Raw genomic sequence first — 16,180 nt, 5'->3', positions numbered from 1 at the left:
CCATCACTCCAACCTAATCCACCTAACGAACTGCCTTATGCATCAATCTGATGTCGTGTAGGGATGCGCAAGAGCGTGCACCCTTTTGTGTGTGTGTGTGTGTGAGGGGGGGGGGGGGGGGGAGGGGTGGGGGGGGGGGGCGTTCTGCATGTATTTGTACTCTAACTCAAGAAAGAATTCCTCCAAAAGCTAGAAAGTTTTCTTTCTATTTCATGTGTGCCTGTCGATAACACGTTTATTCATTTCTGGAGATTGGTCTCCTTTACTCCTAAAGTATCTACATTCTACCAGAACTTTCCTACTATAATTAGTGGGATAAAAGTTTTTAAAACATCAGGAAAGTGTTACCTATTTAACATTGTTGTGAGGTACTGTCAGGTAATGATGAAAAATTCAGTTAGTGGATTACTGAGAATTGTGAAAAGATTCTGAACATGAGTATGATATCTGATGATCTCATTTGAAAAACTGGTGGTGAACATAAAAGTGATATCTCACACTTCGTTGCCATAACAGACAAGCCCTAAATTGATGATTTTTAAAACATACAACAAGAACACTGAGGGAAGATTAAGTTTATAGAGATTTTTCTGAAAAACAGAAAAAAGAGTGAGGAAAAAAGTTTGTCTCAGGAAGCTGAAGAGAAGGGTTTTAACTTGACAGCTGGCTGGAGTGGCCGTGCGGTTCTAGGCACTACCGTCTGGAACCGAGCGACCGCTACGGTCACAGGTTCGAATCCTGCCTCGGGCATGGATGTGTGTGCTGTCCTTAGGTTAGTTAGGTTTAGTTAGTTCTAAGTTCTAGGCGACTGATGACCTCAGAAGTTAAGTCGCATAGTGCTCAGAGCCATTTGAACCATTTGTTAACTTGACAAGCAAATTAAAGAAGACAAGTGATACAGGATTATTTGAAAAAAACCTGTGAACACTGAAAAATATAGTTACAGCATTGGTTAATGTGGATAAAACCTGGTTTTGGAGGTCAAGGATGTATTCTGAAAATCTGGAATTAAACTTTACATGCAATGGCCATTCACTTTTAATTTTTCAACATCAATGTTACATATCTTGGACAAGTGTCTTTTACAAAATGCCATTTCTACTTGTGGGCTTTGCCATCACATGTGCAAAGAATGCATACTCCTTTGGGGTTGCAGACCTTTGTACACAACACACACAGCTGAGATGGGCAGCAGCAGCCCATTTGTACTCACAACACATGTACAATGGGTAGGACTACTGGTCACAGCTCTATGAACGAAGTCCAAACCAAAGCAGCCATTACTAAATCATTGTGTGTGTTTGTCAGGTCTATTTTGATCTTAGTAACCTATATCTAAAATTGCTGATTTTGGATTATACATACTATTTTGTACTGTCGATGCTAACATCCAGGAAGTTTCTACATCCAGATCATTAAATTAGTATTTACATTAGAAATAACTGTAATTACATATTTTAACTCTAAAAACAAAAACCAAGGCAACAGCTCTCACAGTGCCATCCTTGTAACAACTGTGAGAGCAAAAGTATAATTTTAATGATAAAGCAGCCTTAACATGGAATCAAATGACAGGAATGGAAACAAATAGGAAGGAGTGTTTATCTTATGTAAATGAGCAAATCTACAGAAAATGAGATTTTAATGGCCTTTTAATGACTACGTCATTATAGAGAGAGCAAGCTCAGCCTGGAGAAAGATGGGGAGGACCTATCTTGCGATTTGTTTATTAATTCAGGAAAACTGTGGAAAACCTCAATCTGGATGGACAGACATGAATGTGAAGACATCCAGTACTAAATTTTGTGTCAAGTATCCCACTCAGTGGAACACCCCACTTAGTGAATGGGTAGATGGATGCTGTGGAAAAATTGTATGGAATTTGGGCTTAAACAGCCACAAGAATAGAATGACTAATGAGATAATGGTAATAATCCAGAAAATGTGCTCTGGTTACATGCCTGAAATGCATCATGAAGTGTAATATATTCATAAATTTAATGTCACTAAAGAAAAAAATTATCATTTAACTAATCATTAACCAAAGAAGAAGCTCTATAGTAGATTCACAGACAATAACTATACCAATCTTGATAAATTTGGGGGCTGTAAGAAGATAGTTACCTTCTTCAAAGTTAAAAGTAATGACAAATCAAAAAGAAAGTATGTAAATAAGCTTCAATAACAAGAAATTGGGAGCAGTTTTCCTAACGAGACAGACTCAATTTTCACTCGAAAGAATATTGGGTGGAAATAAGTGCAAAAGACTCAAAAGTTATTAGAACAAACTTTTATCCAATGAAAATGCCTGATGTCATGGCTGACTGTGCTATTACACAGCATTACAATAAGAAGGTTAAAGAAGATGTCTTATTTCCCATTACAATATCTTGAATACAGTATCTGTAGAATTTATTGTTCATACTCTTAACTAAAAATGTTATGGAATGAAACACTGTAGGAATAAGTTTAAGACCTAGGCAACTTTGCATTTTATGAAGAGGACATAAAATTAACTACAACATCTGGGGAAACAGTCCAACTACATCTAGAAGACAGAAAGAAAGTAGGAGATAATAATTACAGCAATCAATAAAGGGTGAATACAAGAAAATCTGGATTAAAAACTGGCCAAGATTGAGAAAAAGTACAAGCACTCAGTTGTCTGAAACAAAGACACACTTTTGGATAGACAAAGAAGGCATTAGAAAACCTTTTTATCAAGTGCAGGTACAAAGAAGCCTTTTTGAAGGAAGCAGGAACTATTCAAGAGTTCGATGTTAATTTAAAACTGACAAATGATATCCTCCCAGAAATCTTAGCCTATTCCTACAGGTCTAGAAGAAGCTGTCACAGCAAAACTGAAAGGGATGCTAGAACAAGGACTAGAATCAAAACATCTGATAGTGCTTACAACACATACCTGTAAATAGCAAAGAAAACAGATGGAGGAATATGTATCATAAAATATGAATACACGCTCAATCAGGTGGAGACCGAAAGATATTGACCAATTGGGAAAAACAGCAACAATTTATTGTTTTTATTTTAATTATTTATATTTCTTTCTTTACTGTGGAATTATCATCCCAAAAAATAGTTTATCAGAGACAGCCACAGAAGGAATATTCTCCCTCTAAAATAATGGGGAAGATTATCAAAAATGGCAATCACCTCATGGGATGAACATTAGAGATTGTTGGAAGAGCTTGTAAGAAGACTAAAGAACAAAAGGTACCAACACACATCATATTTTACCTTGGAACAGATCAGATTTCTGATGTTGCCTGATGGGTATATGTGGGACAAGGCTTGATACACAAGAATAAAAGCAATGGAGAAATTAAGGAATGCGTGGAATCACAAAAGTGATAACAATTAAACTCATATTTGGGTCTGGTCAGGTTCTACTGGAAATTCTTCAAAGGACAGTGTTTAACAAACCAGCTCTAATAGATTTGTTAAAATACAAGCAGTAAGTGATATGGGATAAATTTAGATACTTATCTATTCAAGGAAATTGTGGAATAAAGCCACATTAAAGACATATGTGGTTCATCATCTACAACTCAATTAAGAATTTGAATTAGCAACTGATGCTTCATATTATAGTGTACGATGTGAACAGTTTCAGTTTAAGCCAAATGACAAAGATCCAGATCATTAGTATTTGGCAATCACATCATGGGAAGGGGCAAATTGGATTACAAGCCCCCAGAAAAAGAAGCACTGTGGAGTTGCAAACCACATTGATATCTGTTAATGAACTGAAACATCATCAGTGTACCAATTATCAAGTACTTACCTTTTTAATAGAGAGGAACTTAGTTCATTATTAGCTTATGGAGGCCTGTGTCATAGTTGCAAGAATTGTTACTGAAGATAATATGCAAGAGATCAGGTCATTATGAACAGGCTGTCTTGTCCTGTTAACCTTTAAGTAGGACTGGTAAGGAAGAGTATGAAGTGCTAAGGGCTGAAGCTGAGATTTATTTATTAAGAAAAGGTGAACACAACACAGAGGTAAGTCAACGAGCTCAAAAAATTATAAGGACCCAACGTAATGACTCTCATTTTAATAATGTTACTGAGATGGGGGAATTGGCTGCTGAACAAAATTAACACTGGCAGGTATTTCTCCATGAATCATAAAGAAGTACCACTGAAAACAAAGAACAGTGGTGACTTTACATTTCTCACTGTCTTGTGAAAAGATTAGTCTGGTGGATATATGAATGATATGGACTTTTTGGGACTACAAAATGCATATGGTATTTGAGCAAGTTTTATTACTTTAGGAATTTAAAAAGTCAGGATAAACCAAGTATAAGAAGCAGCAAATCTTGCCAGAAAGTAAAAACTAGTGTCTGTCCCAAGCAGTATTTAAAGTATTGCAGTAACTTATACAAAAAGGATTACGGGATTTAGTGGAAACTGAACTGAACTTACATGCAGTGAAGTATATCTTTGTGGTTCTGGAATGTTATCTGAAATATGTTCAGCCCTATATTTTGAAAATAGTAACTGCACATAATCAGTTTGTCGATTTTCAAATCTTAGCAGAAAATTAATCAACAGTGGACCTCAATTTAGAAATGATAGACATAAGATGGAGTATAGTGGTGAAATATTTGGAAAAAAAATTACTGAGTTGCCTCATTTACCAGAGGATTCATGCCGATCATAGTTCTAAGGGGGCCCACTATGGAAAAACCACTATTAAAAAATGTTTGTGTCCTTCCCAACTACAATGAAGATTGAGGTAAAGAAAGAAAACTAGAGAATGCAAGTTGTAGAGTAAAATCACAAAATGAATAAGTTAAGGAACAAAATTTTGAAATAGGGGAGCTGATTTTAACCCTGGAGTGGGGTACACCTGTCACCCAGCAGTTTTACATTGTGATTATTTTTGTTATGTTTAAAGTTGCAGCGTTCCCATACTCAGTAACTTTCAAATGGGTGCATTGTTGAAGATTTAAAATTTTTATTAATCTGAATAAAATAACTATGTTAGTGATGTCAGATCCAAAGAAAAGAAGAGTGGATGGGTCTTCCGTTCCTGAAGTGTGGATGAGGTGGCTCAAAGATGATGCAGAGAGTAATGAAAATGACGTATTTGATTCTGAAGAATCTGATTCAAATGAAGATGATCAACTAATGGAAAATGATCGTGATACTGAAACTGAACAATCTGCAGATGAATATGATAACAAGAACAGTGAGTAAGTATTTCCTATTATCTTGGGAAGGACAGTAAAACAAAATGGTCTAAGTCTTTTCCTAAAAGAAATGTGAGAACTAGGTCAGAGAATATAACTCATCTACCTGACCCCAAGATGCAAGCATCAGCAATACTTTCTGAAGATAAGTTACTGGATCTTTTCTTAGACAGCAGCATTTAGAAAATTATACTTAAGTGCACATATATTTATGTAATAAATTTGAAAATCAAATTTCAGAGACATAGAAATGCTAAACTCATTGATGAGACTTAAATAAGAGCACTTTTTGGCATACTCTATCTAATAGGAATCCTAAGAAGTTCTAGAAAAAACACTAACATGCTCTGGGATAACTCTAGAGGAAACGACTTAGAATTCCGTTACCTAACTATGGGTGGAACAAGATTTAAATTTCTTCTGAGATATTTACGTTTTGATGATGTAAGGGACAGAAGTCTACTAAAAGAAACTGATAACTTAGCCCCAATTAGAGACATTTTTGAAAATGTTGTTCATAATTTTTCAAAACACTTTATTCCAAGTGAATATTTGACTGTCGATGACAGTTACTTTCTTTTCAGGGAAAATGCCAATTCAGACAGTACCTTCCTAAAAAGCACACCAAATATGCCATTAAGACATTTGATTTGGTAGATGCTAAAACTGTCAATACTTTCAACTGAGAAACTTATTCTGGCACACAGCCAGAGGGTCCTTTCAAGCACAGTAATTCTACAGATGTAGTAAGGAGATTAGTGGAACCTGTCAGTGGGACCCTCTGTAACATTACTGGTGACAGTTGGTTCAGCAGAATACCACTGGCTAAGTACCTACTAGAAGACCAGGGATTGACATACATTGAAGTGCTCCAGAAAAACAAGAAGGAAATCCCCAAGGACTTTTTACCTAATAAGCAAGGACCTCAATATTCTTCTTTGTTTGGCTTCCAAGAGAATTGTGCGATAGTTTCATACTGCCCTAAAGTTAATCAAAATGTTCTCTCGATATCTACATTGCATCATTCTGATACCACTGATAAAGATACAAGAGATTCACTGAAACCAGGAATTGTAACTTTTTACAAAATGACAAAGATTGGAGTTGATTTACTTGATTATCTAATTCAAAAAGATGATGTGCCGCGAAACACTTGTAGGTGGTCTATGGTTGTTTTCTATAATTTATGTAATGTTTCTGCAGTAGACACACTGTCCATATACTGAGCAAATTCTAGAACACGTAAACCATTCAAAAGAACGGAGTTTCTGCAGACGTTGGCCAGGGAAGTGATGAAACCTCACAGATCTACTGTCCCTTAAATTCCCATTGAATTACGGCAGCGTGCACATGTTCTGCTGGGCACAACTTCAACAGTTACACCACAAAACAATCCCAGAGAAGGTCCAAAGGATGTTGCTATGAGTGTGGAAGGCAGAAAGACAAGTAAAAAAGGAGGGTGTGTCTGCCTTATTTGCATACCGTATGTGTTAACTGTCTCTGAAATAAATTATTGAAATATTTTTTTGGATATTTGTGTTTTATTTCAATCCCTATACACATACTAACATAGAAAAAGTAACTACATAACATTTAATAATCATTTCAATGAGTAATTACGAAACACAAATGGGGGACCAGAGTCCCCCACACGCCTATCCCCATAACGATACAACATGCACGTACTGCAGGGTTAAAGAGGGTTCATTACAGAAAATCTCTGGAAGTTGGGAGGTGAACAAGTCCTTCCCTGTTCAAAGGATCCTGTCAGATCAGATCAATACCTCTGATAAAATCAGTAGTTCTTGCAGACTAATGGAGAAAATGGAATTCGTCTATGTGATATAGAGTAAAATATTTCATAACATTGCTTGAATAAGGTAGTAGTAATTCATGAAAGTCAGGATTCATTAGGTCTCTCTAACAAATCATCTGAAGTGACACATAAAGCAGAATGTGAATAACTATTTTTTGTGTAAATAAGTAGATTATAATATTCGGCACGGGAAACTTTCAGGAAACACAGTAGTCAAAAATGACATGCTAAGCAGAAGAGGTTTGTGATTACAGGGGAAAACCTTTAACTTTTTATATGGGGTTGAAAGAATTGTTCCAAAAGGGAAATTAATATGAGCCCATGTGCCTGCAAGTGCTACATGGACTGAACATCTAATGATGAATGCTCAGCAAAGTACCCTAGTTGAAGGTTTTGAAAGGCCAATACTGTGAAGCAAAACTGTGCTTGTTATTGTAGCCACTTGTGGAGTAATGCTGCAGAGAGACGTTTGCTAATGACTTTCTACCTGTCTAGAATGAACTGGGTTATTTCAGAAACTGAAAGTGTAAATATCACTGTTACAAATAAGATCTGATTGTCACATGGTTATGAAGGTGATGGCTTCTCATAAATTTTATTTCTTGAAACTCATTAATTTATCATGTCTGCTATACAATTCAAGGATATTAATGGTCACCAAATAATGGGCATTCAATGATGAAAGGTTACAGGTAAATAAGCTGAGTTATCTAGCATATATTGGAATCAGCAATGCTACTAATGTTCCTTCATCTCAAGCATCACTGAATGAAAATACCACACAACATATTATCAGGACAGTTAATTCCTGATGATGGTGACAGAAGAAGCCACTGAAAGCCTGTGTATGAAAACAAATCTAATGCAGCAAGTAAACCAAGAAACAACTTGCCCAAGAATGTCTCCAAGAAAAACTACATTCTCATAATTACCTATTATGACAGAATGTTCTACCATTGATGGTAATCTAACAGCATCCTCTTCAGTGTAATCTGATATACTCTTCTTGTTTCTTCTCTTTCTACCACTCTTATGGTAACATTCCTGGAAGTTCCTCTATTAATTCATACGTTTGGATCATGTGAACTCTTCGCAGTTTTACTTACACCACATTAAAATAACTTGGTAGTCACCAAGTATGACAGGTTACACTGGTGTTAAGAACAAGACATCAGATTCTTTCCAATAAGCATTAAGTTCCCACAAACTTCCTTAACTTATCCCTTAATTTTGAGGGTGCAGCATCATAAACTTTATTATTCCTTTACGTAATATCCTCACCTTATATTTTTCAGCCATCTTTAGAGAGAGCAGACAAAAGCTACAGTATTTGTTCTGTCATTTTAAACCACAGGAAATACGAAATAAACTTGTTAGCTGCACCCCTGAAATTTAATGGATGAATTATTTTGCTACAAAAACATAAAGATAGACATAGCTGAACTTAATTTATATCTGTGTTTCTGCTCTGTCAGTCTTACCTTACTTTTGTTAAAACATTTTAGAAGTGTGATATGACACTTTTCTCCTCCTTGTAGGAGTATAGACTATGATAGACATTGCAACAAATTAAAATTGTGTGCTGAACAAGTGGCAGCTGAGAAGGGATGGAGAGCAACAACAGAGATGTTGAAACTTCTGAGTCGGTTCATGAAGCATGCATGGGATGTAATATTAGTAGCCCATTGTCCTCAAAATACATGGATTGGGGCTTAGGTCCCCACTGAGCACACACTGTCACTGTATCACAAATGTTTTCTTCGAAGTCTTTAATTGTCTTCAGTTTACCTCTTTTAATTCTTTTTGCTATCTCTGTATTTTCTATTCCTTGTTTGTTGTTCTTTCTTTGGCCCAACATAGTGTTCATAAACTGTTTTTTCCTCTCTCGTTTCTTGATTCTTCTGGTTTACTTCAAAGTTTATGACCTCTAATCTTAATCATACATTCCTTGTTGCTTCTGATGTGAATCATTTTAACCAGGTACTTTTTATGAACTGAAGTCATGGCTGATTTCACTGTTCTTCTGATAAATGTATCTGTTTCTTAAATATTCCGGAAGATTTTCTCACTTTGTAAATCCCTTAGCTCAGAAAGTATACAAACCATGGGAAAAATCAGTCACATGAAAATATAGTAAATGTCTCCAAGCTATACACAATTTAAAAATATGAAAAAATATATATGTACCATTTATAATTAACATAATAAATCTTAATCAAGCAATGGAAATTCCAGGCTGGAATATCAACGATGTAGGGAAAAATAGATTGCTACTTACCATAAGGTGACATGTTTAGTTGCATGCAGGCACAATTAAAAGACATTTACACACTAGTTTTTTGCCACAGCCTTCACTAGAGAAAGAGAGAGAAACACACCCACAAACTCATTCATTTACCCAAGCAGGCACACTTCATGCACACACGACTGCCATCTCTGGCATCTCGAACCAGAACGCAATTTTGGTCTCAGCTGCCGGAGATGGCAGTCGTGTGTGCATGAGGTGTGCTTGCTTGTGTGAATCAATGTAAGTTTATTTCTCTTTCTTTTTCTAATAAAAGCTGTGGACAAATGCTAATGTGTAAGTGTCTTTTAATTACACTTGTCCACAACTTAATGTAACATCTTTACTGTAAGTAGCAATCTACAATGAATCATAAGTTTGCTGAAAAATGCTGTGAACTAACCTTGGGGATATTGAAGTCTCTGAGGGCTCTCATCAAAACTTCTTCTTCAGGCCTACCAGGATCACCTCTCTGCAACACATACAAAAGTTTGTAAAAGCATCATACATATACAAATTCAATGAAGGATACTCCACAACACTGTGATAACTACTTGGATTTCAAAACATTATGTTATTATACAAGACAAAAACCAAAGACTCTCAATTCCTTAAATTCACTGACCACACATTACCCCCCCCCCCTCCCCCCCACACACACACAATAAGTAATTGAGGTCCCAGTTCCCATCTATATTTAGATTTTCTGTGTGGTTCTCATGTACAGCACCCATTTGAGATGGTAAAAATCAATCTATGTGTTTGCCCTTATTCTGCATTTTCTGATGCAGCAAGTATCTCTGTGATTTGCTAAGCTGAGATTCCTTCTTTGAATAAAAGTCTGAATTATTATTTCTTGGATCTGATTCTGGATACATTAAAATTCTACTCATTTCAATGACCATAACAGTGGTGATTATTAAACAATCTTCTTCAACAGTTGCAGAGTAGAAGTAGTAACCAATGCAATTCCTGCTTTAATAACAGGGTAATTTCTATCATACTGGGTGGCCCACAGGAATTAGTACATTTTAAACTGCCCCCCTTCTAAGGTGTAGATGTGCTCATGCCATCTATTGCATCTAATTGGACCTACAAAGTATGCCATTCATTTCAGTACAGGACACTGGCCAGTACAAGTGTGTATTGAGGCAGTGGAGGAGTTCTTCTCACTTTCAGAGCATTACCGCTGTCCAACACACGATGTGCCTTGCTAGAGACAGCCATTTTCAGGACCTAGACAAAAGAAAAATATCAAGGTGGATAAAACAATGATGTGAGACAGGTTCTGCAGCCAATGTGCAGCATAAGAGATCTGAAATTACAATCTAAACACTGGAAAATATCCCATGAGTTCATGCAGTTATGTAACAAAGCCCACAGTGATCTATCCTCCATTACAGAACATTACAAATCCCTTCTCATCTTTGTGAAGGATTGAGAAACAGGATTTCAAGTTTTGTTCTTATAAACTGCAAGGGGGCTTAACAATTGTGGCTGGGAGAAAAAGTGAGTAGGTGCATTTTCTACATAACATTATTGGACAGACTTGACCAGGATAATGCTTTTCTGGCAAATCTTGTGATATGTGATGTGGCAAAATTTCGTCTGGATTGGTTTGTCAATAAACAAAACTTTTATATTAGTTGGACACAAACCAGGCAAAAGGTCATCATCTGTTGTGCTACTGGATAATCCATTAGCATAGCTGGACCATATTTTTTGGAAGACAAGAATGGCTGACCATTCACAGCTGCGTGGACACTACATTCTAAATGCAATACAGTTTCAGCAAGCCCATAATTCAATGACTACACTGAGGTACTGCTTTCATATAGATTGCTCTCACCATTCAGTAATGTCCTATGATTGGTGATGTTACCCATTCTTTGAACCCATGGTTTTTCCGAGGGGTCATCTCAACAACAAAGTTTCTTCACAGCAATTTTACAATACTGATCAGAAGAAAGCTACAATCTAGAAAGAGATAGAGGGAATTTCTCAAGAAATGATTGAGAACTTGATGAGGAGCTTCAGTGAAAGTCTTCAGCAATGCACTTCAAATGATGGTAGCCATTTGTATGATGTGATTTTTTAGAAACAGAACAGTGTTTGGCATTTCAGTACTGTTACTGTGTGTACAACAGTTATCTATAAATTATATTGTTGTCAACAATCCTAAACCCTACAATAATCTAGTAAAAATGTAATAAATCCCATGAGCCATCCTGTGTTATCTGAGGTGCATTACTAGAGGCTTCGTGAAACAATCAAACTGCCTATGACTTGCAGTGGTCATCTTATAGGATGTGGTAAGCTGGGCACTCCAGCCTACCAATATTAGGCATAATGGCCAAGTTCCTTGATCTGCTAAATATTATCTATGGATGATGCCTCAATACCATTATCTCATGAGGACTCATATGTCTCAATTTTTACATCTTTGCATGGTGTGGATATAGAACATTCAGTCTATTGCCCCTCATCCTTTTTATCACTAGAACATGTCTTGCATCAGATTCATAGTTAAAAACATGTTTGAAATTTTGCAGTTTAATGTAATGTGAGTAAAAACCGATATGCATAAAAACCAAAGGTGAGCGCTTACATAAGCTCTAAATTCTTGTTATGTTTAATGGTAATAGGAGCAGCACCTGTATTAAAACATTGATTTATCTGTCTGCCACAAAAAAGACAATGTCATTGGCATGTGCATTTTGCTGTCTGTGTAGTTGTGTGTGTGAATGCATGTACTTTTGCTAGAGAAAGAGCAAGAGCTCGAAAGTTAATGTGAATACTGTTTTTTGTCACGTGTTTCTATGTGGAACACATCAGTCAGCTGTGAGTGAGTGGTTGCCTTTCCATTATTGTGCATATCATTCCATCCAGGAATAACTGTTGCACAAAAAAGGCTGTTAAAAACACTAATCATTATAGATAACTTAATATATGAACTCATAAAAACATTGAGGAAGCATAATTTACTTACATACACCAAAAATAACCTACCTTTAGGGAGCCGGCAACAACAAGCACTGATTTAATTGCGCGAAGACCCCAGTCATAGTGATCCTGCTTAGAAAGAAGTTCTTTACATAGAGTGTACAATGTAATAAACTTTCGAGCTAGTACACGGGCATCCTGGAACCCTTCTGCTACAAGCATTATTTCACAGATCAGCTCAAAGTCAGGAACCACCATTGCACAGGGTCTGCAACAAAAAAATCAGAAAATAAATAACAGGTGCTTCAATAAACTCTAACTTTTGTTCACAAGTTTCATACATATAATTTCAGTTAAGAAGAAATTTACATAGCATCATTCTGTAACTCAGTGGCTCAATGACAGAAGGCCCATTCCAACCTATGATCAAAAATAAGTTTCACACACAGCACTCATCCTGACTCTGCCTGCAAACAGTTTACAGAATATCATGACTATGTCTCTTTCTGTTGGTTACAGTTTGTCTTTAAGTACATGATTCCGAAGTTACCACACCTGAGTGTAAAAAGGGCTCACCCCAAACTAGAGCTCTAATTGGCATTGTTGCAGTGGCAAAACATAGCTTGTGTTATTCTGGTAGTGAGTGAAGTATGTCAGATTTACCAAGTGTTCAAGCTAATGTAACTAGTATTACTAGCAGCAGAAACAAATCCTTGCACAACTGCCAGGACATACATTTCTTCCATGTGAAGCAGTAGTTGCTACAGTCGACAAGTTTGAAAGGAGAACACAAGACTTATATATGTTTGAAAAATAAGCTGAATCATAAAGGAGAGTAGGGTAATGAATCCATAGAGACACAGCAGAATGAGTACCAACGTTTCTAAAGACACTGCTAATCTAAATAAAATATTAGTAAAAGGAAATGTGTCACTAGATAAACAGAAAGTGTGCATTGGGCAGATGTCACTGTTTTGATTTGCAGACATGAATGTGCAGCATAAGTGGAATTTTCTTTCAGTGACAGAGAAAATAGCTACTCTGCATGTAGAAAAAGGGAAATATCCTCTCTTCTGTGATGTTATCTTTCCAATGAAACACCCTCAAGGTGCAGGCCAATTAAACAGTCAATCTATCATGAAATTATTTTCATCATTAAATTCATAGCTTCTGTATATTAAGCAATCTACAGAAATTTCAAAAGCAGAATCTGAAAAAAACTTCTAAGTCTAACATTTAGGATGTTGATAAATTAAGCAGTAAAGGTAACAACTCAGCAAACAGCAGATGTACTGCTGGGAGGATAATGATGGGGTCATCAACTTTTAGGAAACATAGACCCCGGAATTCTACAGAGGACAGGTTTGGGTCATGTTATAGAGACCTAAGGAAGGATCGTGAAGCAATGCTGGATGTGAGGAATTCTTTGAAGGCTTATAGGGGGTGATTCTGAGGTAGTGGTGGTGGATCAAGTTGGGATCATAGTCTGAACTATTCAAGATAGGGTTCAATGTCAAGTCTGCTGTTGGAAATGTTTTGGAATTGGGTTGCAAATTAATATTTCCAATTGATATTATATGTGAAGGAAAGTAAGTCCCTCACCAAAGCAGTATGATCAACTGCAGATTTAGTGCTGAAAGATAAGCGAGCGTCTGCCACTCTTTGGTGTGACATCATAAGCGCGTGACTACGTGTGAGATCGCTCTCTAAGTTTTCATCTATTTTTAGGTTTCAGATATATATTTTAACGGTTTTTGTGATAATATTTACTATATAAGTGACTTATTAGTGGTTTCTTCATTCACCTCTGCCTTTCTTGTGTTGTGACCTGATATTTGTGAGTGTTTTGTATCGAGCAACTTAACCTTTTACCCGTGATTACATTCCGCACTGACCAGTTGCAGCTGTAGCGGCACATCGAAAGCTAAGTACTAATTAATTGTTTGTATATAGTAGTTTATTTAGGAACTTTAGTAGTCTTCAATCGGTGTTCTTGGTGTTTTCCGGTGAAATAACTTCAGAAGAAATTTTTGCAAACTGCTTTCAGTTTCGTTACTGTGTCATTAGACGTTTGATTTTCTTTCTGTGTTAGTATTTTGTTATATTCTCATTTGTTGTTGATTAATACTGTCAATAATAGTAGTTACTTCCCTTGTAGAGCAAGTTTGTGATTATTGTAGTAAGTTTTTAACATCTTCTTATTGTAGTAGTGGAACTTAGACAAAGTTGTTTTCTTGTTTCAATAACTGTAAAATTTTACCATGAGTGAGAAGTGTGGGCTTTGCCGTAGGTTTGTGAGTAGTGGATTGCGGTGTGAGACTTGTTCGAAGTATTTTCACTGGGGGGAATGCAGTGGGGAAGCCAGTGGGCATTCTGGGGAGATCCTCTCCTGGAACTGCAGGTTATGTAGCAAGAGTAAGTTGATAGAGGAGCAGGAGTGTAAGATCTGTGCCCTTCAGGTGCAGCAGGAGGAGCTAGATAGGATGAGGAGGGAGAAGGGGGTTGGGGAATGGGAGCTGGCTGTTGGCAAGAGATCTGCTAGGAGAAGGAGCTTTTCAGATAGTTTGGTGTTTGTAGTAGATATGACCAACTGTCAGAGTCTAGTGTAGAGAAGTCTCTAGTAGCTGTAGATGTAGGAAGTATGCAGCAGACCTCAGCAGTTACTGTGGCTAGGACAGTTGCAAAGTCTAAGAGAAAGAAGAAGGTTCTGCTGTTAGGTAGTTCTCATGGTAGAGGTGTAGGCCAGCAGTTGCAGGAGGTTTTGGGGAGTGAGTACCAGGTCACCAGCATTGTGAAGCCTAATGCAGGATTGGCTCAGGTGACTGTTAACATAGGGGGGTTATGTAGGGATTTTACTAAAGAGGATCAGGTAGTGATTGTGGGTGGGGCTGGTAATAGTATTGATAGGGATGGGGAGTATGACATAGATGGTGACCTGGAAAAGATAACCACTCAGACTGGCAACACGAATGTGCATTTCGTGGAACTGTTTCAGCGTCACGATCGGCCTCATCTTAATACAGCCGTCAGGCATAATAACATGAAACTTAGGGGTGTGCTGATGACAGAAGGCATGAGTCACATTTCAGTGGTGTCGGTGGAGTCTATCAGCAGGACGGGTTTCACTAGACATGGCCTCCACCTCAACAGGTATGGAAAGGGGAGGTTGGCACAGCTTATAGGTGACAGCATAGGTGGGGGTGGTGGGATCACTCATGGGAAAATTCCGGTAGTTGTGGGTGTTAGAGCTGTACCTTTTTTAGATTGAAGTCAGCTGATAGGTATTCCTGCTTAAGGGAAGTCTCTCTAACAAAGAAACCACTTTCGACAAAGCTTAGGTATCCGATGAATGAGGGAATTAGTATATTTCATCAAAATATACAAGGTATTAGAGATAAATTTAGTGAACTGCTTATAGATGTTGACTCTGAAATTATTGGTATATCTGAACACTTCTTAAATAAGGAGATAATTCAGAGGCTTCCTTTACCAGGATACAGGTTGGCTGGCAGCTTTTCTAGGAGCTCTTTGCGGTGTGGGGGAGTAGCCATGTATGTGAAAAACGGTATCCCATTTGAGTCAATTAATGTTTCAAAGTACTGCACTGAAAAGGTGTTTGAATGTTGTGCAGGTGTGGTTAAATTTAATGGAGCTAAACTTCTTACTGTTGTTATTTATAGATCCCCAGACTCCGATTTCACAACATTTTTGCTAAAGCTCGAGGAGGTTCTTGGTTCACTTTATAGGAAATACAAAAAGTTAGTTATATGTGGTGACTTAAATATTAATTGTATAAGTGATTGTGCAAGGAAAAGGATGCTGGTAGACCTCCTTAGTTCATATAATCTTATGCAAACCGTATTCTTTCCACTGAGAGTGCAAGGGAACAGTAGAACAACCATAGACAATATTTTTGTT

General features: G+C 37.0%; 1 protein-coding gene across 1 annotated transcript in view; it reads right to left on the bottom strand.

Moving 5' to 3' along the window:
* The window catches only part of LOC124787768 (dynein beta chain, ciliary-like), an 834,683-nt gene that overhangs the window by 377,104 nt on the left and 441,399 nt on the right, over positions 1–16,180 (bottom strand). The window contains exons 38-39 of the mRNA XM_047254657.1: positions 12,329–12,530; positions 9,723–9,791 (exon numbers count right to left, since the gene is read on the bottom strand). Of these exons, the coding sequence (XP_047110613.1) occupies positions 9,723–9,791; positions 12,329–12,530 (271 nt within the window). The remainder of the gene's footprint in view (positions 1–9,722; positions 9,792–12,328; positions 12,531–16,180) is intronic.

Source organism: Schistocerca piceifrons, chromosome 3 (assembly GCF_021461385.2).
Source record: "Schistocerca piceifrons isolate TAMUIC-IGC-003096 chromosome 3, iqSchPice1.1, whole genome shotgun sequence".
NCBI classification, from domain to species: domain Eukaryota; kingdom Metazoa; phylum Arthropoda; class Insecta; order Orthoptera; family Acrididae; genus Schistocerca; species Schistocerca piceifrons.
The sequence above is the reverse complement of the archived record's forward strand: the minus strand, read 5'-3'. Positions and strand labels throughout refer to the sequence as shown.